At 40.7% G+C, this 27,796-nt stretch overlaps 1 protein-coding gene across 1 annotated transcript in view; it reads left to right on the top strand.

Annotated features, from left to right (window-relative positions):
- The first annotated feature begins 228 nt into the window (after nt 1-228).
- The window catches only part of gas2l1 (growth arrest-specific 2 like 1), a 43,898-nt gene continuing 16,330 nt past the window's right edge, over nt 229-27,796 (top strand). The window contains exons 1-4 of the mRNA XM_042101377.1: nt 229-2,099; nt 6,256-6,363; nt 20,836-20,932; nt 25,781-26,078. Coding sequence (XP_041957311.1) covers nt 1,437-2,099; nt 6,256-6,363; nt 20,836-20,932; nt 25,781-26,078 — 1,166 coding nt within the window. The 5' untranslated portion in view covers nt 229-1,436. The remainder of the gene's footprint in view (nt 2,100-6,255; nt 6,364-20,835; nt 20,933-25,780; nt 26,079-27,796) is intronic.

Here is a 27,796-nt window from a genome sequence, read left to right as displayed (position 1 = left end):
GTTCCAGCAAATCACAGACGAGATGCGTGTTTAGGAGAGTTTCATTTGCACGGGAGCAGCACGAGAGGGAGGGGGAGGAAGTAGCAAGCTAGCTCTCTGTTTTGTTTGAAAGTCAACAGAAGTGACGTTAGCATCGCGTAGAGCACCTTTAATTAAGATCCATCGATCAGCTTTGTAGATACAGCCCAAACACTGCATTTGTGTGACCTGATGCAACCTTGACCTTTCACCCAAAGACCTTGAGTACCCAATCAGGTCATTGAGCCCTTACAGTGGTTAAGTATACCAGGTTTGATGTGGATGTTTCCACTGGCATGGGAGATATTGGCCCATTTTTCGATGGTTAGTTAGTATTGTCCCAATATCTGCACTAATCTTAAACTGTACTGTATTTGAAGTGGGTAAGTAGGCTGTTTGAGAGACATCCTGTATGACAACTAGTCCTACCGACTAACTCCCTTACTCAATCGACATTTTTGCACACTTGAAACAAAATGTCTTCAACCAACGTAAAAGTTAGGAGACTCGTGACAACAACCATAATGCAAGCCTTTCGGTTCACAGTGGGTATCATCAGCTCAAATAACATAACCTGTAGCTCCATCCTAAAGTTGCCAATGTGCGTGGTGAAATTGTGCACATCCCTCGGTCCTAAAGTAGCCTAGGCTAGCCCCTATACTGATGGTAGATCTACGAACACGATACAGAAAGTGAACAAATATATGTTTAGCGCGTTATCCACTGTAGCCTAGCCTACTTGCCGCCCCATCAGACACGCATTAGGGTGGGTTCAGATTAGGGAGAGGTTATCTGGGCATGTGCGTCACTGTTCACTAAAGGCTGCACAGGGTTAACTTTTCTCTCCTCGACTCCTTGCGCTTATCCTCTCATAATGAGATATGCCTGCCAGGCATAGCCAACCGTATAAGCCAGGCGGATTCTTCAGCGCAAACAACGAAATGCCGTTAATTTAAAAGACTGGAGGTCGTTGTCTACATCTAGTATTTCTGTTTAAAGCGTTGCTGGAATGGACCGCTATAGCCTAATTGTCAACGTCTTCGGCGCCTGTCGAAACGACCTTGATACAGGGGAGGCCTGTTTGAATATGTCTGCCGATATGCGAGGATGCTCGACTCACTCAATTTAAACTATGTGGATAACGCTTTGTCATGGACCGCTAGATTTTCATCATTGTAGGCTATCAGGTGAGAATGGGACAGACGTCATATTACTCGAAGTATTTCTCTAACCAGTGGAATAGGCTATAGCCTATAGTCCCCATAGCCTACTTCGAGGCTGAATTATCTCAGCTGTGAACCATGTGTTAGCTTTCTGGATTAGTCATGGCTATCATCACATGTTTATTCAACGACATTGTGTGATAGAATAGGTTATTCATTTACACTAGTAAGGTATAACCTTATTTCGCTGACATCATGGCCGATCAGAGCAGTATTCAGTCTGCTGCTTCGAAAAGTATACGCCCATTTAAATCAAGTGAGGAATATCTCTATGCCATGAAGGAAGATCTAGCTGAGTGGCTGAACATGCTGTACGACTTGGACATTTCTGCAGAGACGTTTATGGAGAGCTTGGAGACTGGTTGTGCTCTCTGCCGTCATGCCAACAACGTAAACCGTGCAGCGCTAGATTTTGTATCGTCCTTCCCAAAGACAACACTACGGATGCCAAAGAAAGATGTGGTTTTCCAGTCTCGTAACGTCATGCCAGGCTCATTTCTGGCCCGGGACAACGTGTCAAACTTCATCGGATGGTGTCGTCAAGAATTGGGGATCAAAGACGTGCTGATGTTTGAAACCAATGATTTAGTTGAGAGGTGTAATGAGAAGAATTTTGTGTTATGTTTGCTGGAAGTTGCGCGCCGCGGTGCCAAATTTGGAATGCTGGCCCCTATGCTGATTCAGCTCGAGGAGGAGATTGAAGAGGAGATTCGGGACCAAGAGAATTTAAGGAAGCAGAGTCCTCCCAGGAAAACTGTAAGTCGAAAGGACAGTGTTGAAGACCTACACCCACCTTTGTTGGATCAGTGGCATCAGAAACAGAGAGTGCTGTGTGATATGCGCAACTTGGACGAGCTGGTGAGTATAGCCTACTTAAGAGTAATCAATATCTAGCAAAAGTATTGTTCCCTTTTTTAATAATAATAATAATAATAACAATAATAATAATGATGATGATAATAACCTGATTACTAATGTAGAAGTAGGCTAACTCATAAAATTGCCTATCAAGTATGATGACATCATACATCATGATATATTTTCATTTGAAAGCCAATGATTATCAAGTATGATGACATCATACATCATGCTATCTTTTCATTTGAAAGCCAATGATTTGGTGTTCTGCTTGCTGTGTGAGGAGCAGTCAACAGGGCGAATGTGTGTGTGTGTGTGTGTGGGGGGGGGGTTAATACATGATATGTATTATGTTAAATGCTATGTCCAAAATATAAATAACAAAAATGCTTGTCTAATATAGGCTACATTACACAGTCATCTGCACATTCATACACATTCCATCATATTCATGTACCCCCATCATTGATGTATGGCCCTTGTGAAAATTACACAAGTTACTTGGCAGAACTATGACAAATGAGCAAACACTTATACTACACTAATGAAATGTAGCCCCTCCCTCCCGTGCAACTGAAACTCTCCTGAACTCCCATCTTGTTGGTGAATGGTTATTTACTTTTGATTTTTTACTCACACTATTGACTGACACAATCGAAAACAAAGCCTGAAAAAAAATAATGTTCGAATGACTGAATAAAAATCCTAAGGATATATATCCTGCAGGGTCATTGCACGTCAGTTCAACCAGGGCCCACGCACTTAGGTCTCAAAAAATTCTGAAAAAATTACCAGGTGTACCTATGTTACCCAGGAGACACACTGCAAAATGACTTATGTAAGATCAATACTTTCCAAGATACAGCCAGTTTTACAGGGGGAGGGGGGGTGTCGATTTTGTTCGGCCTCTTTTTTTTGTCAAAGTTCACAAGCCCACAGCGCAAGAACTAAACCATGTAGGAGGCTCAAATTTTGCATGCTGGTACATAAATAGGAATAGTATGTAGCAAAATCGTCACGTTTGGTCTGGATAATCCTGCATGGTCATAGCTGTCCCTCAAAGTTGATACAAATTTTATTGGAGTTTTTGGCTGGCCTCTGTTTAAGCCTTCAGAAGACATACAGTATTTGTACTCAACATAGGCTCTTGATTTATTTTCCTTACTGAGATAAGTAGAAACACTCTCACAAAAAACACCTTGTGGCAATATACAAAGATTTTCTAAATATGTTTTTCTTTATTCTCCATGATCCCTTCTTTTTGAAAACACCAATTTGACTTGTCTTATGCAAATCTTTCTTTTTTATTTTCCACCCTGAACATGGGCAAAATGCCCCATTGACATTAATATGTTTTCTACATAAGAGTAATTTTGCAGTGTGTCTCCTGGGTAACATAGGTACACCTGGTAATTTTTTCAGAATTTTTTGAGACCTAAGTGCGTGGGCCCTGGTTGAATTGACGTGGAATGACCCTGCAGAGTTGTTTGGGACTTGTTGCTAAGGGCTGCTTACATCTCTGTGACAGTGCCTCTTCAGTTGTGCTTTATATGCGCCCTTCGCTTAAGCAGTGGTCAGTGGCGTAATGATTTTTAGATAACTATTTGGCGTAATGATTTTTAGATAACTATTTTTGGATCATGCTCCAAACCACACCTATTTCATTAATTGACACACCCGTGGGTGCAATGTTTAATTAAAGTGGAGCGCATGTGTAACGGATGCCAGCTAGCTTAGCTGTGCTTGTGGAACGTTGGTAAACCTCACTCCCCGACGCCTCAAGAGTGCTGCTGGCATGCGAGCCAGTAGCCTGGGCTATTGGCTCAATTGTTAGCGCGCTCGCCTCCCGATCCGAGGTGCTGCTGTTCGCGGGTTCAAGTCCGGGCGTGTGCAGGGCTGAATCGCACAGGTTCAACACAACACAATGGCAAAAAAAATTAATCACTGAATTGAGGGTAAGATAAGAACAAGCGTTGCGTCGCGCTTGGTGCCTTGTGTACGCGCCCAAAGTCTTAACGGGCCAAAGTCTTAACAGGCACTTCTGCCGCATTCTGAGTGGGTCACATTGCTTCTAATATAGGCTAAGGAAGTTGCTGTGCCAGGTTGGAGCACTTACCCTCCCTTCTTCTATCTATCACTGAGTTGCAAAAAGACTATTTGAGAGTTAGCATTATTATGATAGTCTCAGCATAACTGAAAATGAGGGCTACCCTCAAAATGAATTTCTGAGGATTAAATAAAGATTGTTGTTAATTAATGAATTAAAGAATGAATATATGTGTGACTGCGTGAAAGTCTGTTGTATTGATGTATGCAGTGGTATAGTCTAGTTTGCTCAGTGTTGAGAAGTAACAGAATAGATGCAACAGGATCACATATTTAAAATACAAAATATGAGTATTGTGTAGTGTATTTAAATACAGTTACAACTCAAATGGGTGGTATTCACAGTACAGTTACACCGATATGTTTAAGGGATTACATTTTGACTCGTTTTAACCTTTAGGCCAAGAGTTTTCAAACTCAAATTCAAATATTTTTTAATCAAACCATGTAGCCCTTTGTATCTCTCAGGTGGTTCCTTTCTTCTCCCTCTCTGTTCATATTGATAGCTTAAATGAAAAAAAAAACCTGTATCAGGCAACATGTTTTAAGACAGTATAGGTTCTAATTTCTTGACAATGTTCTGCAGAAAATGCATAGGCTATAACCTCCCCTATTGGTGTTAAAAATATAATTTTTTAAAAAACCCTCTCTGTTGTAGGTTTTTGACACAATTACGATAACAGTTTTTCATTACACATAGGCTTATCAATCCATCCTCAATGTAGAAGATGTTGTGGGTTGCTGTTGACATTAACTATGGGTCTTGCAACTCGCATTAACTGCTTTATCTACTGCTAATAAATTGAATACAATGTTGATGTTATCCAAAGTATTCAGAATACGTTGCTCTCTTTGAATCAGAAAACATTGCAAATTTCATTTTAGGGCATGCATTCTGTAATATGTAGGGGAATACATTTTAAAAGTAACAGTGAGTTTGCTGTAGCACTATGTATACTGTGATATTGCTTAGGTAGCCTGTAGTGCTTAGGATGACGGGTGTGAGAATGCTGTCTTATTGGAGTTAGGCTTGTGCAAAATTCCAGAATTGAATTGAAACTGGCTCTTACATTCCAATTCAGTTCTTGAATTTCACTTGCATTTCAATTGAGGTAGCAAACAGGAAGCAGAATTGCAATTCGAATTGTGCACAACCCTGATTGAAGTAGAGTGTTTAAATCCATATGCAACATTTAAATGACATCTTGCTTGCGAAAAATATTTCATGTCGAAATTCTATCAAAAATGTATGTTGATACATTTATTTTATATATACAGTATATATGTATGTATGTATATAGGCTGTCAAATATCAAACCAACAATGTATATCAACATTTCTACATACTCACTAAAATGCAAAGTCTGTTGTAACATGATGATGCAAGCTGATTCACAATGAGCGTCAATTTTCATTCTTGCCGGGAGAAACACCTACCTCACACAACATTATGTGAATGACTGCTATTTACATAACGGTCATGGGGACCCTGTAGTTAATATTTTTGTAGTGTGCTTTCTTTCTCGTTAAATGTTCCAAATCCCACATTTTCTGGAAGTTCGTCTGGGTTTTCCCAGGCTAATGCTTTCTAGAAACAGGTGTTACAACGTAGTTGTTTGTTAATGTGAGGAGGTGTGCTCACAGAGTACCAACAGGGGGCAGTTAGGCCCTGTAAGGTGCCAATACCTAGTGGTGCCCTACTTGCCCCCATGTCGACTCAGATTCACCACATAAGGGAAGGCAACCATTCTTTTGACCATCTCCAATGACAAACACTGTTCCATAACACTAAGAAATGGCAAGAAATCATATGGACAAAACTATTTGGATCACATAATTGTGAGATCTCTGATGCTACTAGGGCTCTTTCTACTGTATACTGTAATATACTGTAATATATTTGTGTAGCAGTTTTTACATCTTTTAACATTGCCACAGTCTTAATTGAAATGATGATTTTAACATTGTCAGATTTATGAACTATAACTAAAAAGGTTTATGTAAAGTACATTTTCATATCATTACTACAGCTTTATTTTGTGTGCTGCAGGTCCGTGACATTTTGGGCCAGTGCTCTTGTCCTGCCCAATTCCCCATGAGCAAAGTTTCAGAGGGGAAATATAAAGTTGGTGATTCCAGTGCTCTGATCTTCATTAGGGTAAGTTGTATTTTCTATTGTAAACTCAGTTGTCCAGACATTAAATACGAATTAAAGTTGTTCTGGAGTTGGATTTATACAAGTGATGTGTGGGTCGGGGTTTTGGGACTTCGGGATTGATTGGATTAAAAAATACCTATAGTACAGTGCCCTCCAGAATTATTGGCACCCCTGGTAAAGTTGTAACTCGTATATTGATTTTTACAAATATAGATGTGCATTTGTAAATAAAATGCCATTTGTAAAACCGAAAATTTAATTTGTGAAATGTGATTCTGCATTCTGCAACTCAAAGATCGTAATTCTTGATTTCGCTTGCAAACTGACGGTTTTATGCATTTACTAAACAAAGATTATGGAAATTAAACACCACTTTTCCATCAAAAAGCTTGTTGTAAAAGGCATAACTTGTTAGATTTAAGAACAAAGATAATTACATTTGCTGCCAGGGCTAGTCTAGCAACTCTCCGTTGGCTTGTGAGCTCGAAAAATTAAACTTCTATCAGGCCAATCAAATCGTGTATAGAGTCGTTAGGCAGGCTTAACATAATGATTGATGGCAGAGTTGCAACGGTTTGGCTTGAATTCCCTGCTATTTGAAAACAAATAAGATGGATGTTGCTGTTGGCGAACAGTGTGACACAAGTTAAGCTTTTATTAAGTTGGCAAAAGTTTGAACTAGCCAACTAGTGTCGTGGAAAATTAACCACTTTCTCGAACCTCCAATCTCAATAAGCACTCTGATGTCAAAGGACCCGAAGGAGAACACCAAGACGAGAGATGCTGAAGACTGTTGATTCTTTATTTGCCGTCTTGCAGTGAAGATACAATTCTAACAGCGTCAGGACTGGACCGTCAGGCAAGAGAGCGATGGGTAACAGCTGCTTCCCCGATGAGATCTGATCTGAATTTGCCTGCGCTCTACCTTTTATGCTTCTAGGGGCCTGGGAGATGTCTCTTTCTCCTAAGAACCCAGGCCCCTTTTAGCCAATCAGAACGTTTCTCGAACTTGGGATATTGGTGGAAACTCCTCCTCATTTAGACATTAAAAATATGTATTGGCCAGGTTCTATGTGTAATTACTTGTTGCTAGGTAGGGCCTGTATTCGTTTTGGCTCTGTGAATCACTGTCACCTAATTGTACTTCCTCTTTTTACCTGCCTTGACATTTCAATCTTATGACTTCCAGACAGTTCAGTCTTATGACTTAGTCTCATAATTTTTCAGCAAATGTTGCATGACATTGTACAAACAGTATTAAATCAATTTTCTGGTAAATCAAATCAGCATACACACACATGTATATGATCAAATAAAATCACCACACATTGCACAGACAGTATTACATACATTTTCTGGTGAATCAATCAGCATACACACACATGTATATGATCAAATAAAATCACCACACATTGCACAAACAGTATTACATCAATTTTCTGGTAAATCAATCAGTATACACACACATGTAGGCTTGGGAATCGGTTCCAGGTATCGGTAAGGAACCGGTTCCAAATGTTCCGAACCATCGGAATCGTACACATCCAAACATTAACGATTCCAATACAAAGCTTTGTTTTACAAATGTATACTTTTTTTTTTACATTTTAAAGTATTCAACTTCTGTATTGTTATTGCACACTTGATATTCATTCTCTAAAACCACTTTAAATTAGACATTCAATGCCAACAACTCTCAAAGCCATCCTATAAGTGTTCAGCAAATGGGAATCGATATGGGAATCGATAAGGAATTGCATCGACAAGCAGACTCGACAATGGCATCGATATCGATAATTTCTTAACGATGCCCATCCCTACACACATGTATTTATGATCAAATAAAATCAGCACTTAGCCAGGTTATATTGTGTAATTACTTGTTGCTAGGTAGGGCCTGTATTCGTTTTGGCTCTGTGTGTCACTTTTACCTAATTTTACTTCCTCTTTTTACCTGCCTTGACATTTCAATCTTATGACTTCGTCTCATGATTTCCAGACAGTCCTGCCTTTTTTAACTTGAGATATTGGTGGAAACTCCTCCTCATTTAGACATTAAAAATATGTATTGGCCAGGTTCTATGTGTAATTACTTGTTGCTAGGTAGGGCCTGTATTCGTTTTGGCTCTGTGAATCACTGTCACCTAATTTTACTTCCTCTTTTTACCTGCCTTGACATTTCAATCTTAAACTTCTTAAAGACAACCGATTATCCCGCCCCTCGGACTGAGCACTGCAAACGGTGAGTGCCCAGACCCTACATTTTGATGTGGGTCTGGCTCGTCAGGCTACTCTAGATGGGTTTCTTCAAAAACTCAAATTCAAAGTTTGTACTGTCACATACCTCAGTTTCCATCAGTTGCTCCAGGAAAGCCCGAGAAAGCCCAAGAAAATCTGTCGTCGAGCTCATGCTGGCTTTACAACAAATACTTGAAGTTTATTTCCCCTCAAAAATAGGTAATTGAGCACTGTAATGGTTATGACCATTTATCACCCGGAGAGAAGAAATACTCTTTTCTGATTGGCTGGCGGGGTGGCTTTTAATTCTGAATAGAGTGTCCCAGTGACGCCACTTCCGTTTGCCTCCATGGGACCTATCTTTCAAAAAATTTTGACCGCCAGTCTATGGCGAAAAATAAATTATTTTCTGGTCCCAGTTGACTTGTGCCTTGAATTACCCATATGAGGTTTGTCAATTTTAAAGACAATTTTTCATGTAAAGACATTTGCAGTTTGTTTCGTAACTATTGAATTACAACATTGTGAAAGATCGTAATTCCAACGACTACAAACCCATCAGTCGCGCTAGTGACGTTAGCTCATTCACAGCCACACTAGATTGTACAAGCATACCAGCAACAGGTCTTAATTGGGCTTTCCTTGCCGATGAAAATTAGGGCTTTGACTCCGAACTTCGTTATGCGAATATAATTCGATTATTTTAAAAATTAAAGATATTCGAACGAATTTTAGGGATCTCTTAATATTCGAACCTGTAGCCTATGGAGATAATTTCTATAAAAGTATTTGGTTGTAAACGTTGTTTTCAATTCAGATTCCGAGGTTTTTTTCACGCCTGGTGAAGTAAAATCGCAAGCTCATCAGCAAGGCTATTATTGGTCATCTGGGCTCCTGTAGGTGACGTTAGCATCCTGGCTGGTTCGTGCTTAGTGAGCTCACACATAGACATAATAGACACTTTTATTTTAAACTTAACCTTCCTCTGATTTTAATCACCTCAGTTATCAATCAAAGCAAACAGGAAAAGAAATGGCAACACAATCATAAAAAACACTCAAATAAATAAATGTGCAGATAAGTCTGAATGAAAAGCAGCACTGGTTGAAGTCTGGAAATATTGTAAACAAAGTAATGTTAGCTTAATTTGCTAGTTTATCATAGTCTGGTTAGACTGTTCAGTTTCCCTACGTGTGTTTAAGTTTCAAATGAATACTTTTTCTCCTTGGGACAGGCCCGTTTGAGTCTTGGAAAATACTTTTCCATTTGCATTGGGATTGAGATGATTAGAACTTAGCAGTCAATTTGAATGCAACAGTTTTGAACAAATTCATGCAGCGTGATAATGATGCTAACCGGATTTAATAGCAATTTAGCCAGTCGTCTTGCACGATTAATGTTTAGATTACATGTGCATGCTGAGGAGGGATGCGCCTGTTGAGAGGGAGCGAGAGAGAGAGTGCACGGGGCAAGGAGAGTCTGTGTTGAGGTAGGCCTACTTCTATCGCCTACTCTGGTAGAGTTTGACATACTACAATGCAAAATATATTTAGCCTATTTATTTATGGACAACGTAAGGCAGGAGGTGTGTGTTGCTTTTAATTATGAATGTTCTATCGAACGTTTTTTTTATTGATATCGATTACATGTCTATTGCGGTACATATCGCTATCGTTTTATCGCCCAGCCCTATGCTCAATAATAACAATTTTAACACACGCATAAATACTCAGCCTTTCGTGCACGTAGTCTATTGACATTGACTGATACACTGCCCTCTGGTGGACAGAACATATAGAACTTAGGTTTGATACCAATATCGGTCTTACTGAAGTCATTTAATGGTTAAAATATGATTAATACATATTCGAATATATTCGAATTTTAATATTAATAAACAAACGAACTTCGAATATGATTTTTGGGCAAAAGTCAAAGCCCTAATGAAAATACCATGAGTCAGAGGATTAAACACATCAGGTAAGTTGTATCAGAGAATGTCTAATAGGAAGAGAATTGGCACTGTCTGGTTACTTCCGGTTTCTGGACTGGTTGCAGTTCCTCCTCAGATTTCACTTGAGGGCGCTCGCAGGCGAGTGCAGAATGCATTGAGGTCTATGGAGCTTTACCCCTCAATATCCACTTTTCTCTGGATATAATTTTTTGAGTAGTAATTTGAATGTTGCATTCGCTAGGAGAGGCAAAGAAAATACACACTGTTGATTGTTATATTTTTTGAAGTCACGTAAGTCTTCTAAAAAGCCTTTCAAATATGTCAATGATGTCATTCATTAGCACAATGCTAGCGTGATATAGGCAACAACGACCCAACCTGTAAGAAATGAAAAGGACATTACATTACATTACATTACATTACATTTGGCTGACGCTTTTTAGCCAAAGCGACTAACAACATGGTAAACAGTTTAAGTTTTAGAGCAGTTCTCAACAATTTTAGGACAATTTAAAAACACTAGAGTACAGTAAGAATAAGTGCATCAGTGAGTGCTGTTTTTAACAGTTACTTGTCAGTTTAAGACGGCTGGTGAGTGCTAGGATCAATAAGACTTGTTGTAAGTGTTGCTATGAGAGGAGATGTTCTCTAAAGAGCTGGGTCTTCAGGAGCTTTTTGAAAATGGAGAAGGATGTCCCTGCCCTTGTAGGAACTGGCAGTGTGTTCCACCAACGAGGAACAACAGATGAGAAAAGTTTGGATTGGCTTGAGCGTACCGGTGGTAGAGCTAGATGTCGTTCATCTGAGGAGCGCAACGGTCTGGAGGTAGCGTATGTCTGTATGAGGGCATTCAAGTAGGTGGGAGCAGAACCGGAGACTACTTTGTAGGCAAGCGTTAGAGCCTTGAATTTGATGCGGGCCGCCATAGGTAGCTAGTGTAGCTGGATGAGCAGCGGGGTAACGTGCCCTTTTGGGTTGGTTGTAGACCAGGCGCGCCGCCGCTTTCTGGATCATCTGAAGTGGTTTCACTGCGCAGGCTGGGAGACCTGTCAGGAGGGCATTGCAGTAGTCGAGTCGTGAGATGACTATTGCCTGAACCAGAAGTTGGGTAGCATCTTGAGTCAAGTAAGTCCTGATTTTCCGTATGTTGTAGAGTGCGAAACGGCATGACCGGGCGACTGAGGCAACATGATCTGAGAAGTTTAGTTGGTTGTCGAGAACAACTCCTAGATTTTTTGCAGTCCTGGTAGGTGAAACAGACAGGGAGTCAAATTTGATGTTGATGTCGTGGTGTATGGTAGGTTTAGCTGGGAGGACCAGCAGTTCAGTCTTTGAGAGGTTCAGCTGGAGGTGGTGTGCCTTCATCCATGTAGCTATGTCTGAGAGGCAATCCGAGATCCGTGCTGAAACCAGGGGGTCATCAGGTGGAAAGGACAGATAGAGCTGTGTGTCGTCTGCATAGCAGTGGTATGAGAAGCCATGCGAACGGATAATCTGTCCCAAGGAGGTGGTGTAGATAGCAAAGAGAAGGGGGCCCAGCACTGAGCCCTGGGGGACCCCTGTGGTGAGATGGTGAGGTGCAGATAGCTGACCAAGCCATGATACGTTAAACGAGCGTCCTGTGAGGTAGGATTCAAACCAGGAGAGAGCAGAACCTGAGATTCCCATGTTAGCGAGTATAGAGAGAAGGATGCGGAGATTAACCGTGTCAAAGGCAGCCGATAAGTCAAGCAGAATGAGTACTGATGACCGAACGGTCGCCCTGGCTTCTTTTAAGGCTTCTGTTAGAGACATCAGAGCCGTTTCGGTAGAGTGGCCGCTTTTGAACCCAGACTGATTTGGATCCAGAAGGTTGTTCTGTGAAAGGAAGTCAGAGACCTGTTTGGAGACTGCTCGTTCAATGCCTTTGGATAGGAAAGGCAGGAGTGAGACAGGGCGGTAGTTCTCGACTTGAGCAGGGTTGAGAGAAGCATTCTTAAGTAACGGTGTTACCCGGGCCATTTTGAACGCTGTTGGAAATGTGCCGGAGGTTAGCGAGGCATTGATCACATGTGTGATAGCTGGAGCGATGGTCGGGCTGATGGACTGAAGTAGGCTTGTAGGTATAGGGTCCAGCGAGCATGTGGTAGGACGGCTGCATGTCAGGAGTCTAGATACTTCACTCTCGGAGAGAGGCGTGAATGCTGAAAAAGATGTTCCAGCAGTCCCTAGAGGTTGTAGGAGTGCGGTATCTGAGTCAGATGCGTTGAGTGGGCATGTAGAGTACTAAGTACTCGTTCATTCAACTTTAGATCTAAAATCTATATTGAACTTGCATAAACTACAATAAAATCTACGATTCTTTTAGATACATTTAGTCATCTAGCTCCATAGACCCCCATTCAACCTGCACTCGCCCGCGATCACCCCCAGTGGAATTCTAATGGAACTGCAACAAATGTTGATACAATGAGGCTTAATAGGAAGTGCCAAGGCTCTCCGTAGACGGGCTCTGGTTGTATTCGTCCATAGACTGTACATTAGATACTGTTAAGTGACATGGCAGGCAGCAATGCAACCGTTAACTAGCATAACAGCTAATCTTATCGTTTCATTACGTTGGTGACGTACATTGTTCAAGACAGGAGATGTAGTCGACTGAGCGGATTCAGTCGACTACAGAGCGGATACAAAACCAACATAACTTTTGAAGTCTATCGAACAACAGTACTTTCTTGATGTGAAAAATTATCTTTTAAATTCACACACATCATATGTGAAATTCGTGGCACAATTCAAACTGGACCAAAAAAATAATTGTTATCTCTCCATTACAGTGGGTCCCCGTTAAGTTTGGACGGGTTCCTTCAGGAATCACGATCCCCATTTTCTCAGCAGAAATGGCACAAACGGCAGTTGACACAAACAACCACAAGGTGTCACTTTGGAGTTCTGCCACTACTATTTTTGATGCGACTTGACTTACTGCTTCCATGATGCAGTTTCCAAGTCAGTAGAACAATCAGAGAAAGCTGAGCCATTACCAAACATATATGATAATACAATAGCGTGAGTTTATATATCTTATACCCTATTTGTCACGGTTACTTATAGATTTGATAGTGTAACGATAAGAGCATAAGAGACTTTCAGCGGGGGCACGGAAACTTAATTTGATCACGGTAGTTTAAGCTTACACTTGACAAAACATTCTAATATGAAAATGTAGATGCAATTGTTGTAAGATGGTGCAGCTCCTTTAAGAAAGCACCGTGCAAAAAAGTAGACGTGCTGGAGCGAGTCATATTCAAAATGCAAAAAATAACACCGCAGATAAAACCAATTATCCTCATTCATTGCAACCGCAGCATGCCTGCTTGCCAACGTTTAAACAAAATATATCAAAGCACCTTTTGCGTTTGAATGTAACACGAAAAAATGTTTAAACAGCTGGACAAATGATTTAGCTAATTGATTATAGCCTGTACACCAGCAATTGTTGAACATTTGGAAAAAGATCGCTCAGCTGTTGCCACAGTCATAGGCAATGTAGAAACAACATGAGAGCAGTACACACTTCCCCGAATGTGGATGTTACACTGTCATAATCTACCACCAGCCTTTTGGCAAGTTGAAATCTCTGCTTTAAAGCAAGACCTAAATGAGAGGAGTTGTGTTGGGAATGTCGGTGCAATGTCCATGCTATAATGGTCTGACAAACGTACTGCCTTTTCAAGCAGTTCATCATCACCGGCGAGTTGAAGGATCATAGGACGCAAATACTCAACCACATAACAAGTTTCCCGCATGCTTGCACATCTTTGGGAGAGCTGACTGATTATGATGTCCAGAGTTGCATTAAATACCTGCACTTTTAAGTATCTCTCTGCATCGGTTAAGCGTTTATCTTCCGATAGTTCGTCAAAGTGACGCTTCACTCTTCACATTTTCAAATGTACTCTGAACCCCCATTTATTTGCGAGTGTCTGCGCTGTAGCCTTGGCCTGGTCAAAGGCACGCAGGTAGTCAGAAAGGACCGGTATAGAATTTTCCAGCAATTGCATTGCGGGGGTAGCGACGGAGGTCATAGGCCCTGGTGCGACTGCACTTGCTGCACCTACTAGGCCTAGTTACGCCACTGCGTGGAGCGCTAATGTGTCTACTGTAAATCATTCATGTGTGAAAGTCATTAGGCTGGAAGCGCTAATGTGTCTAAGCTCATTAGTTTCAATAGGCCTACTGTACAGCCTGAGAGGGGGAACATAACCTATAGCCTAGGCTACTGTAGAGTAGGCCTACAGTAGGCTACTGTAGGCTAAACAATCAGTTGTGAAAGTCTGCAACGAAAGTTTCCTAATGGAAGCGCTAACGTGTCTATTGAGCTCATTAGCCTACTTTCAATAGGCCTGTACAGCCTGAGAGGGGGAACATAGCCTACTGTAGAGTAAACAATCAGTTTACTTAGTTACATTTGTTTAGTTAAATCCAGTTTAATACTCTATCTCCATTATATGCTTAGCCTATAGAAAGACATTCAAAATGTGTGAAAGTCATTAGGCTGGAAGCGTGTCTACTGTCAGTGACTAATGCGAGAAGCGGGTTCTGTGTTGTAGGCTATGCATTTTTCCGACACTTGGCTGCAAGCTCCCCTCCCCCACCCCCTTCTTTCACAAGCAGTGCAGCTTTCTGAAGCGGTGCCTTTTGAAGCTAATGTAACAAATACCACCAATATTGTTGTGTGGCAATACAAGTATCCAGGGTTTGCGCAAGTAGCCTAAATAGGCCTATATAAATAAATTAAGGACATACAATCCTTAACGTGAAAAAGCTTAACGTAGCTTAATGTCCCAAACAACAAGTCGTTTTATGCGCTCATTATAAAGAAAGTTTAACGTGTCCCAAAACAGCTGTCAATTAATCACCAAACGTCAAGAGGGTTGAGTCTGAATGACACCGAGTTTTAGACACTGAGTTTTTGAAGTTAAGAAATATTTTCTGCAGTACCCAGAAGTTCGCATCATATTGCGGGTGACTTTGTAGTTCTTTAGAGCCCTATTTCTACTAGCCCTGCTGTCTGTACCACATCCATTACGGACACTATTATCACGATTACCACTGCAACCTCCAAGCTATGTTGGGCAGAGGGTCGAAACAAGCATGGTATGCTTAGTGGACACCGTTGTATACACGCACCTCCATTCAGAGACGCACCGTGACTATCACTGTCATAGACGATCGATCATAATCTCCAAAAGGATATTCTTCTTCAGAATTAGAATAGGTGAATAACATAGCTTACCTAAGACTTCATCACACGTGAACGTTTTTCAACATTTGGTGTAGGCCTATTTCTGCTTAATTTCTGCTTCAATTTCTGCAACACTATGGCCTGCATCGCTTCCGCGTCATTACATATGCACGTCTTTGTGTTTCTCGCGTGTAATACAAGTATTTCCTGAAAACTTTGCGCAGCGATTTTGGGTTTGAAGAGTAGAGTAGGCCTACAAATGAGATTTGTCACCGTACCTGGATCTATCGTCTATTTTAAGCAGTATCGTTGTTTGTCGCAATTAATAGCCTCAAGGGCCGGATTACATTATTATTTTGTCATACGTCGCGGGCCGGAATTGGGCAGGACGCGGGCCGGATTTGGCCCGCGGGCCGGGTGTTTGAGACCCCTGCTGTAAATCATTCAAAATGTGTGAAAGTCATTAGGCTGGAAGCGTGTCTACTGTCAGTGACTAATGCGAGAAGCGGGTTCTGTGTTGTAGGCTATGCATTTTTCCGACACTTGGCTGCAAGCTCCCCTCCCCCACCCCCTTCTTTCACAAGCAGTGCAGCTTTCTGAAGCGGTGCCTTTTGAAGCTAATGTAACAAATACCACCAATATTGTTGTGTGGCAATAAAAGTATCCAGGGTTTGCGCAAGTAGCCTAAATAGGCCTATATAAATAAATTAAGGACATACAATCCTTAAAGCTTAACGTAGCCTACATGTAGATTAATGTCCCAAAACGTCAACAAGTCGTTTTATGCGCTCATTATATATGGATTTCTATGAAACGCCACGAAAACATGCGTGCGCAACCAAGAGGCAGAAAGCACCATAGAACAGCATAGAGCAATGCAAAAGAGCAAAAGAATAAAATGAGTTTTTGTGCTGACAACTGCACCAATTCGAAATCACGATGGTTAGAGAATGTTAAATATGTTCAATATCCCTAACGGAATGCATGTCTTCGCCAAAAATGACAAAATACGATGTTATGTTAATAATGCAAATGAACGGCACACTTTGAAATATAGTCGGAAATGAGATGTTATCATCATTGAGACAACAGGGGTATACAATAAAATCCGATTGTAGCTTACAGCAGCCGACTATTTAGGTTAAGTTTATAACGTTGTGGACGGCCACCAAGCGTCTTCTGCCCCACGGCTGCGGCACAGTCTTGAGTGACCGGATTCGTTTTCCTTTGTCATATGAATGCTGTCATTTTGTTAACTTTACTGTTAAGGAGATGCTGTAGGCGTAGGCAAAGGCTATATTTCAACCTCGTTAGTGTCAGAACTATTCACAAGGTTTCTGGGCAGCATTTTTATGTTCTGTTAGCAAGCGAACTTCTCATGACTACCGACAAAGTAGCCTACTGCCAGCTGACGAAGCTCTCATTTTAAAACATTACTGAGAGACAGGCACTATACAATCAAGAAATCTTGCCACTGAATCCAAAACTATGTTTAACATTATGTACAAAGCTTAGGCTACAGTGGATTAGCATGTTGCAGGGGCTGCTAAAAACAGAGAAACGCACTGAAAACTCGGCCAATCACAGCCCTTGCTGTCAAATGCGCCGTCCAGTTCGACCGTTGAACGCCACAGCGGACTATGCTGCCCCCAAGCGGCTGCAGTTGTACTTACATGTCACCCAGCTGCGTGAATCACCATTATCGTGAATGAAGTGTCAATTTTTAACGGGGACCCTCTGTAACTCCCGTTCATATTTTTTTGAAAGATAGGTCCCTTGTAGCGGAAGTAAAACGGAAGTCACTGGGACACTCTATAACGGGAGACCTATGAAGTAGATTTGGTAAAAAAAAAGTTTAATCGTCGTTCCATATCAATGCTTATGAATGGTTACTATAACAACGATAGTAGGATGACGGTTGAGCATGGAGACAGGCTTCGCAACAATGGAATCAACTGTAAACAAGCTAACTGTCCATGCTATCGCTGTTATAGGGCCAATGAAAGTTGTAGGCTACAACAAGCTGAACTAGTGAGCTTCTTTTTAAACGGAACCGCATGTTTCCTTTGCTTTACAGTGGCAACCGGGTGATAAGCGGCATAACGGCCTTCGAGGTGTGTCCGGTTAATAATAACAACACGTGGAATTAAGAAGAAAGAATAGAAAAGATTTATTTTCAACCAAAGGATATCTGCAAAGACCTGAACAAAATCTCTTTCCAAATTACACAAACTCAGCCAGCTGCTAGCTAGCTGGCTATGTTTAAATTATTAAAATATCCCTCGGGATGAATAAAGTAATATCTCGATATTTTTTGTGATTTTGACGATAACAATAATTAGTCGATATCCTTTAAAAAATTGTTTTTGTTAAAGTCTGAGTTACTTTACAGCTCATTATTTATGAATAGCAATCACGTAGGCTAGCATTCTAAGTTACAGAATAGAAACTAATGCGTTAGCTTATGGCTAATGTATATGAGAAATCCCATAGAGATGCTAATGGTTAGCATAATCGGTAAACGTAGATATTTAGAGCGAACTTCAGTCCATTTACAAAAGAGTTACATGAGAATAGTTTTTTGTTTACAACTGACTTAAAATAATCAAAGGCTAATGTTTTCTCTCCATATAATACCGTGTAGGAAAGAACGTGACTGTCTCATCAATGCTACTTGAACAGAAGTAGCCGCATAAAATCCCAAGTAGGCTACTCTCACTGCACAAAATAAACATTAGGCTGCGTGGGACAACGTTGTGACCCACTAGTGATCACGTGACACTTGCTCTGCTGCACTTCTCCTGCATAGCCTACCTCCTGGGAATGTATGAGTCTTCAGTGCGTTATTTCGAGTGTTTTTTTCCCCATAAGTAATTTAAATACTCAATAATGTCAATTTGCACATCGTTAAAACAACAATCACGATATTATCGCAGACGATATATATCGCTCACCCCTAATCTGCACACACCTTGGAAACTAGATAGTAATGATGGTAGTTGTGAATGGCAGCAACCGAAGTCTGAAGTATCATCACAGAGGCTAGATTTGATCTTTTACTGTCTCTATGGCTTTTACTGCCATTGACGCCAATGCGTCCAATGACAGCTTCTTCCACTGTGTAAAGTAGGTAGCAATAGCCTTTTCACAACAGCGACATCTCTATTCAGGAGAATATTGCAACTAATGGCACTACCACCGCATGCGAGTATAAATGGTTACGGTGCTCCCGTGACGTCACATTGTCGCACTACATGTCGGGAATGGCGAGTATGTAGGCGCCTTAAGCTGCAAAGCACTTCGTGAAACACTAGAAAGTGTGTGTCGCGGTTCTGCCTTTTCACACCGGAACACAGGATCGTTGATATGAGTGTCGCGATTTCGGTTTCAAATCGCATATCGTTACAACCCTATTACGTTACCATTCTTTATTATATTTACTTGCAATGAATCAGATTTTAGCGTGCGAAATAGTATACACTCAATGCTCATAAATAATGTGATTAAAAAGGACAAAAATGCAATTAAGCATGAAATGAGACATTGGCAGAATAGTTTCTGATTCTCTCTGTCTAAGTGTAGGCTATCTTTTATCAGGCAGAGCAGAGTAAGGAACATGTGGTTTAGCCTGTGCTGCATCAAATATCAAACAGAACTATAATGTGGATAGCTCTCCTTAAGAACATCTTCCCAGATAGCAAAATCAGATTGGCAGATAGCGGACCGCCGGTGGTATGCTGCCGGTGGCGTGCCACTTATGGCCCGCCGTGGTCCGCCATCTCTTTAAATTTAACATGTCATGAATATTAAGAAAAGTTAATAAAATGATATATGGCGTATAACTGAACAAATGAAAAAGATTTTAGACCAATAGTGGCAAAATATTGGGTAATTTGTCTGCAGCCTGGCAGCAGACCGCCAGAGAACCGATGAGCAATATGCCAGCGGACCGCCAGCTATTCTACGGGCATGTTTGGGAAACAGTCGGAAAAACCAAATGATTGATCTTAAGATGAATCGTAGAAAACCCTCGTAAGTGCATATATCCATTGTTATCGGGGAACCGGGCCCTGAACCATTGTTCAGTGGTCGAATTTGCATTTGATTTGGATATCAGGGTCCAATCAAGGTCCCAAGAGTCTAGAGGAAGAGTGGAGAGGCACAGAATCCAAGTGGCTTGAAGTCCAGTTTGATATTTCCACAGTCAGTGATGATTCGGGGTGCCATGTCATCTGCTGGTGTTGGTCCACTGTGTTTTATCAAGTCCAGAGTCAATGCAGCCTTCTACCAGGACATTTTAGAGCACTTCATGTTTCCATCTGCTGACAAACTTTATAGAGATGCTGATTTTGTTTTCCAGCAGGACTCGGCACCTGCCCACAGTGACTGCTAGTAACTGGTTGGCTTACCATGGTATTAGTGTGCTTGACTGGCCAGACAACTCGTCTGACCTGAACCCCATAGATAATCTATGGTTTATTGTCAAGAGGAAAATGAGAGGCACCAGACCGAACAATACAGATGACCATAAGGCCATTATCAAAGCAACCTAATTTGATTAGTCAAATTAGTCAGATTAGTTCTTTTCAAAAGGTCGACATTTCTGTATTATAACCTCTTTATTTTTATATTTTGAGATACTGATTTTTGGTTTTCATGAGCTGTAAGCCATAATCATCAAAATGTAAACAAAAAAGGCTTGACATATTTTGCTTTATATCTAATGAATCTAGAATATGAAAGATTCACTTTTTGAAATAAATTTACCTTTTCACAACATTCAAATTTTTTGAGACCCACTTATATATAATGCAATGGGTGGTGATACTGGAGGCAGTTATTTTTTATGCATAGTAGTACACCAGAATATCTTTGAGATTAATAACTGTTTGCAACTGCCTTGCCTCGTGCAGTATCATCTTGGTAGAGCTGTCAAAACGGTCTCAGTTTTGGTTGTGTTGGCAAGTAAAAATGAAAAGGAATGTGTTCATTCGCTGATCAATGTGTTTTTTGCTGAGATGTATAATTTTTACTCTTTACTCTCCTCCATTAGGTCCTGCGTACTCATGTGATGGTTCGTGTGGGAGGGGGCTGGGACACATTAGAGCACTACCTGGATAAACATGATCCTTGCCGCTGCACTGCTTTTGGTGAGCACATATCATGACCTATATTTATGCATTTTTCCCCTAGCTGTGTGACTGTCAACTATAGTCATGTATCCACCTCTTCATACACTTCATGCAGATGTCTGGTGCTGTAACTTTTGAAAGTCACATATGATTTCTTGATGTTTTGATTGTTGTATTTGCCTTCAGCAGTGTCAGTTCTAGAATTCACATTATAGATAGATATATAGATATGTGAATATTTTCAACTAACAACTTGATGCATGTGAAAAGTGTTTGATGTGCAACATAATAAAAGTAACAAAGATAATGTAATTAGGCAAGATCATTGGACCGCAGGCAGTGTTTCCCCACTGCTAGATTTTAAGAGTGCTGCAAAATATTCACATGATCAGTAATATCACAGGTGAAGTAATGACATTCACTTGCACATTGAGTCTTGGAAAACACTTTTCCATTTTTGCCAACATTCACAGTTGAATGAATAGAATTGAGTGAAATGAATAGAGACCTGCACGAGTAACCTAGTGGAAATTGACAAGCAGCTGTAACTAAGCATGCTAAATTCGACATCTAAACAGTATTCTAACGTTAGCTTAGAGATACGGCTTGATTGCATAACTTATTAGTTTGTTGTGATAAGACCTTAGCAGAGTTAACTTGAATGCAGCAGTTTTGAACAAATTTGCGCAGCATGGTCACGATGCGAAGCGGATTTAATAGCAATTTAGCCCGTTGTTTTCTATGCAATGCTTCTATGTGCCAACAACAATCCTTCAACAATTGTTAATGTTTTGTTAAATGTACATGCAGAGGAGGGGCGGCGGGTCTGTTACGAGAGAGAGTGGGGCGGGGCAAGGAAAGGCTGCTTGTGTAAAAAACGCAGATCAATGAAAGGATTTTATCTACCATATTTTCAGGACTATAAGTCGTTCCGGATAGAAGTTCCATCAGTCAAAAAATGCGTCATGAAGAGGAAAACAACATATAAGTCGCACCGGACTATAAGTCACATGTATTTACAAATTTATTTCACAAAATCCAAGACCAAGAACAGACAGACTATGTTACTGCATAGAGGCCAAAAAGATAGAGAATTCTACCTGGAATGTTAATGAAGACGAAGGAGTAAAATGAGGTGAGCTGGAAGATGCAAAGGCAGCCAATTTACAAAACATTCACTGAACAGAAATGCTGATGTGGTACATGAAAATTTAGCTAGAAATGTGGAGAATGCAATGCAATCAAGCATTTTGGGCATGTGGAGGCACGCAGCCAACGAGGGCCCGACGGTAATTGTAAAGCAATTTACAAAAGATTCACTGAACAAAAATGCTGATGTGGTAGATGAAAATTTAGCTTTAGAGAATGCAATGCAATCAAACTTTTGGGCGATGTCGACGCACAAGCCAGCAGACTACCACAGAGAGAGCGAGAGAGAAAAAAAGATGCGTGTTTAAAAGAACGTGCAAACTTTCAACGACGCTATACCCTTATTTTAGAGACTGTTCACATGCCTTTCTTAACCAGTATGCACATTTAATCTGGAAAGGCAAGTTATTAACTAGCACACATAATAGGGTGACCAGAGTTGCGTGTTCCAACAAAAGCCTGTCGGGACACTAAAATGTCCCAGTTTACACCAACCGCTATTAAAGTGTGGCCTTATTATAGCCTGATCATTAACTAAACCCATGTAGAAAGACTATAGTCTAAAACGTCCGCCGATGATTTCGATAATGTGTGTGCATGTGTCAGTCAATCGTAACAATCTGCATAATCTTTGCAGCCAACCTTACAGTGTATAAACATTGTTGCAATTTCTCGTCATATCTGCCTCGATTTACGGTTAGGACAATGCTCAAAATAACCTATGGCTGAGTTTTGTTTTCAAATGTTTTCATGCATGTCTGGATAACGGGTGAGGAATGTTTAGGAGACAGACTATCGTAAATCCTCAAATTATGGGCGTTTATAAAATCCTTTTATTTATAGGCTGCACAAAGCACAGGCCTTTATTTGGGGCAGGCGTGTATTCGAGGCAGGCCTTTATTTCTTACGTGCGTTTTATTTTGAGACATGTGTTTCGTTTGGAGTGGCATACCGGTAGACTATCAAAAGCAAAAGATATTCGGTTTGGTTTGGGATTTAATTTACTTTTGGACTGTTTGATTATATTGCTAAATGTTGGGACTGTTAGACACTGAAATCTGGGGGGTATTTGATGGTTCACTATTAAGTTTCATGTAGTTGAAAGAGTGTCAGGATTTCCACCCGCTGTATATTACGAGAGAAGGCAACCGCTTTCATTCATTCATTGAACGTGTGGTGTAATGGAAGTCTTATTGCGTAGGCCTACGTTAGCCTAAATTGAGTTATTTTTTTAAATATGCATGATTTACTTTTTTATTTAATTTGTAGGCTGGAATGCCTTGCGGCAACAATTGTGTTTAAATGTAGGATAGTAGGCTACTGCTTCAGCCTCTGGCAAGCTCAGAAGGGGGCGGAAAGCGACTGGTAGCTTGAGAGCGACGTGTTGGAGACCCAGTGTAGGACAACGACTTTTTATTGGCAACAGTATTGAAACAACCAACAATATAAAATATTAAGAAGAGCTCTTTTATTTCATTGAGTTAGATCGAAACAATGTAGGCAATTACCCCGGCTTATTTGGGGGCCAGCCTTTATTTATAAATAGAATCCAGGCCCGTAAATTTGAGGATTTACGGTATGCACGTGTGTTCTAGGCATAGTGCAAGCCCTAATCTCCGACTGAAAGTGTGCAGAACTTGTGCTTTTACATAACAATATTTAATAAATTTTCCTGGTGGTGACACCCCCAAACCCCCTTTTGGGCTTAAGTACAAACTCGAGTCTGTAGTTTATACTGACTTTAGAACAGCTAGGCACTCTGGTGGTGTGTAGTCGGATTCTGTTCTGGTTGTTGGGCTGGGTGTCTGTGTGTGAGGTGGTGCCAGTGTTGTGGGAGGTGGTGGCTGCAGATGTGGAGGCAGTGGCAGTTTCACTGCGAACTGCTGCTTCCTGTCTTTGGACATCCAGCCCCTCTGGTGTTCCCACAACAGGGAACACCACATCATGTTGGACCCCAAGCAGATCGTCTATTTCTTTAAAGAATTGGAAATGAATGGGACCCTTCCCTCTGCTGGTGCTGTTGTCTTTAACCACTTACTGGCCACCTTGTCAGGGCAGAATGTTTCCTTGTACTGTTCGGTTAGCTTTGTAGCCATTTCTGCCCACAGCTCTTTTTTGTTTCTCCGGCTAAGCTTGAGGCGGCTGTTCAGGTCCTTCATTGACTTTGGGAGACCCTCTCCCTCCCTCCCCAGATGTAGCCTCGTCAAGTCGACCATGAAGAGCGTGTGCTCCTTTGTAAAGAAATGCATGGGCAGAGGTGTGGGAGTGTCAGCAGAGGGTGCCTCAAACACATACTGTAAAGGGCAGCTGCCTAAAACACATAAAAAGCAATATGTCAGTAAGCATAACATCATTAACACCCATACTAATGTTATTCTTATGATTATACTATGATCATTATTTCCATTATCTTACCAGCTTCAACAAGGTTGACCTTGATCGATAGGTCCCCATCAGCATAGTATGCTGTGGGGTCAGATTCATGTTGGTAGAGAGGACTAGGATGATGGCAGGGTCCTCTGTGGGTTCAGGAACAGGTCTAACCAGGTAGCCAGGTCAACACATTTTGTAGTATTAAGGATTCTATTCACCCAGTAATTGACTTTTAAATGCTTGAAAAATAGTATCTGTCTGTTTAAAGGGTAATCAAATATAGACACATTGATCTATAGACCCAATTTGTTTTGGAGTTGGCGGCCTAAAAAGATTAGGCTATTGTTGTCCTTGTCGTCTTCAGAAGCTGATTGAACATTATAGCTATAGGCTACCTCACAAGTTATATGAATGCCTCACGAGTTTTACAGCCTGCGTGAATTGAGCATTTAGAAGCTGTGCTGTGTAGTTTGGATCTTTTCGGACTATAAAATAGAGATTCTGAAGCAATTCAATCTTTGGCTACGGATCTTCTTGGAGAACGGACAACAGATTGAAAGCGACACCACTGGGGCTATTTTAATTCTAAAGGCAAAGGTAACTTTATCAGGATGCATAGTCTTGTGGTGATTGGTTGAGAGGAAAAATATGCTCATTTAGACTTCACAAACTTTAAAGCTGATTTTCTCAAAACTTGCTTTTTTTCTGAGATGAGGATAGCTTTCACATTTTGGCCAATATCTCTGGGTGGCTAAACAGATTTGAACAAATGACCCCTTGTTTTAAACCCTAAGGTCTTTTTTTTTTTTTTTTGTCGAATTGGACTCATTTCGTGGTGGCACGCCCCATATACTAAATTGCAGTCAACCATCATGTTTACTTATTAACTGTAAACTTTAAGAAGTCCACATAAGAGGTGGCGACCAAGAAGTTAATAGTAATGCGAGAGTTCATTGTCAAGTTATGACATGTTCATGGTCCATGTAAAAGTTAATGATAGAACTATAATCAATTTAAGTTGAACTGTAAATTTCACTGTTTTACTGTGAAATGTTACAGTTATTTTTTCCTAGTTTGTAGTTTATGTGTAAACTGTGACTAAAATAAATATATATAGATAAAAATAACAAAACTGGAAGAAAATGGTGGAAAACAAATGGAATAAGCTTAGATGTTAAACAACAATAATTATCTTTTTATGTGCATGGCCTTACTTTGTTGGTAAAATCATATGCATTGCGTCTGCTTTCCTTTTTTTCTGTTTTTGATTGTTATTTATTGTCCAATACAATTGTCCAATTGTCCAGTTTTTTTCTCATATCTTTACTGATTTTTTTTTGGCAGCTCACCGCTATCAGCAGGCTAAAGCTGGTGGTCAGGGTTCCCACAGCAAGTCCTCTAGTGCCCATTCTTCACGTTCCACTAGCCCTGGGCCTCACTGGCGAAATGAAAGTATTGCCTCTAGGACTTCTGAGAGGCAATCCTTGGATCCCTCCGGAACCTCCTCATCTCCTTGTCGACAGGGCCGCTCCCACCGTCCTTCCATTTTAACAGAGAGGGAATTCAGTACAGGCTGTACACCCACACTCTTGTCACGGCCAAGCCGGGACCATTCGGAACCTCGACACTTCAAGCCTTTCAGGTGTGTCCATGTTTGCTTGCGCATTCATTTTCTTGCAATACAGTTAACGAAAACCATTTTTGCAGTTAAAAAACATTACAAAAGTTTTTATAGAACAACTGTTCATTGACTCCTGCCTCTCCATGTAACTACTCAAGGTTTCCTTCTGTTCAAATATTTTTCAAATCTTACATTTTGGGATTAGCATAGGAAAAGGGAGAAGATGTTTAGTGTGATACACATGACTAACTTTCTCTAATGCAATGATGAATTTGGCCAACACTGACATAAGTCTTTTATTAGAAGTACATTGCTTTATTTGCTGAAATATCTCCACGGAATCAATAGATGAAGTAGATGTGCTATATTTGAAAGAGATTAACCTACAATATGTATTATGCGTGGATGGGAATGAAGACGATCATAGAGTTCCAAGTCAAAGGGGATTCAGGCTGAGGAGAACATGGCCAACGAGTTGAATTTGTTCAGCAGGACCCTCAGCTTCCTCTTCCCTCTCCCCCCTGACCCCCACACCTCCCCCTTCATGTTTCCCTCTCAATGTACATGTCTTGTTACTGTACCATTGCTTTTCCATTGGCAATTGTGCGCACCAAAAGTTATGTCACGATTGTCAGCGGCGACATTATTGGTCTTGCAAAAAAAAAAACATATTTCTCCTTCGTTCCATGGCAAGCTAATATTTCCAATGAAATTGTTATAACCCATTTTTTATATACTTGTGGATATCTTGTTCTTTTATTGTATCCAACACTTTCTGTGGTCTACCTTGGATCTCCTTAACTGTGTCAAATCCAGTGGTGGGGTACAACAAGCAACAATTATGTTGAAAACTTGTATATTTTCCACATGTTGTGTGCGTACACTTTGTCATGATAGAACCCCCAAATGTCAGTATGATAGTTTGTGCTGAATGCTCTCCCTCAGATGATTCGGCACAGACATTTTCATATGATTGTTGGTGTTGGTACCACCAAATTTGACACCTTGTGACTTCCCTAACATGAAGGTCAAGCTGAAGGATCACCTGTTTGACACAGGGGAGGATGTCCAAAGTGTGACATCCAAAATGTGCAAGTTGTTAGAGAAAGAAGGTTATGTTCTATTCAGCATTTTGTTGCTGCCGCAGGACTATGAAAGATTACAACATCTAGTGACAGTTGTCGCCTGAACCAAAAATTGCCCTTTAAAGTGTTTGCTCACCCAGGGTTTGCTACTTGGAAATATTTGAACTACCTTTTCATGGATGACAGTGTCTTAACAGTATGACACATGTAACCCCTTCTTAATGGGTGTGCACAGGCACTAGCTACAATCAGTATACAACAGTGGCGCAAACAGGATCCTGAATTCTCAGTGGTGGGATGGTGAGCTGGCTGAGATTCCTGAATACCAGTAGGCTAAAGGCAATAAATTCAATAGCGCGGTGCCTCCACTGTAAAAATACTATACACTTACCTTAAAGCTCATGTATAATGTACTTTTACAGAATTGAAATATATGATAGGGGAAAAGGTTCAATAAACTAGTGGTGGATGCATACAAAAATGAATTGCCAATACACCTGAAGTATAATGAAATAAAACAATACAGTTTATGAAGGAATGATATTTATAAAATAACTTCAATGAGAAGCAACAGGGAATCAACACCCTGACAAATAGACAAACGTTAGCGAGTGAACAATTCACTCTGAGTGAAACAGGGTGAACCTTAATGTT

Source organism: Alosa sapidissima, chromosome 8 (assembly GCF_018492685.1).
Source record: "Alosa sapidissima isolate fAloSap1 chromosome 8, fAloSap1.pri, whole genome shotgun sequence".
Taxonomy (NCBI): domain Eukaryota; kingdom Metazoa; phylum Chordata; class Actinopteri; order Clupeiformes; family Clupeidae; genus Alosa; species Alosa sapidissima.
Note: the sequence above shows the minus strand (reverse complement) of the source record. Positions and strands in the feature narration are given on the sequence as shown.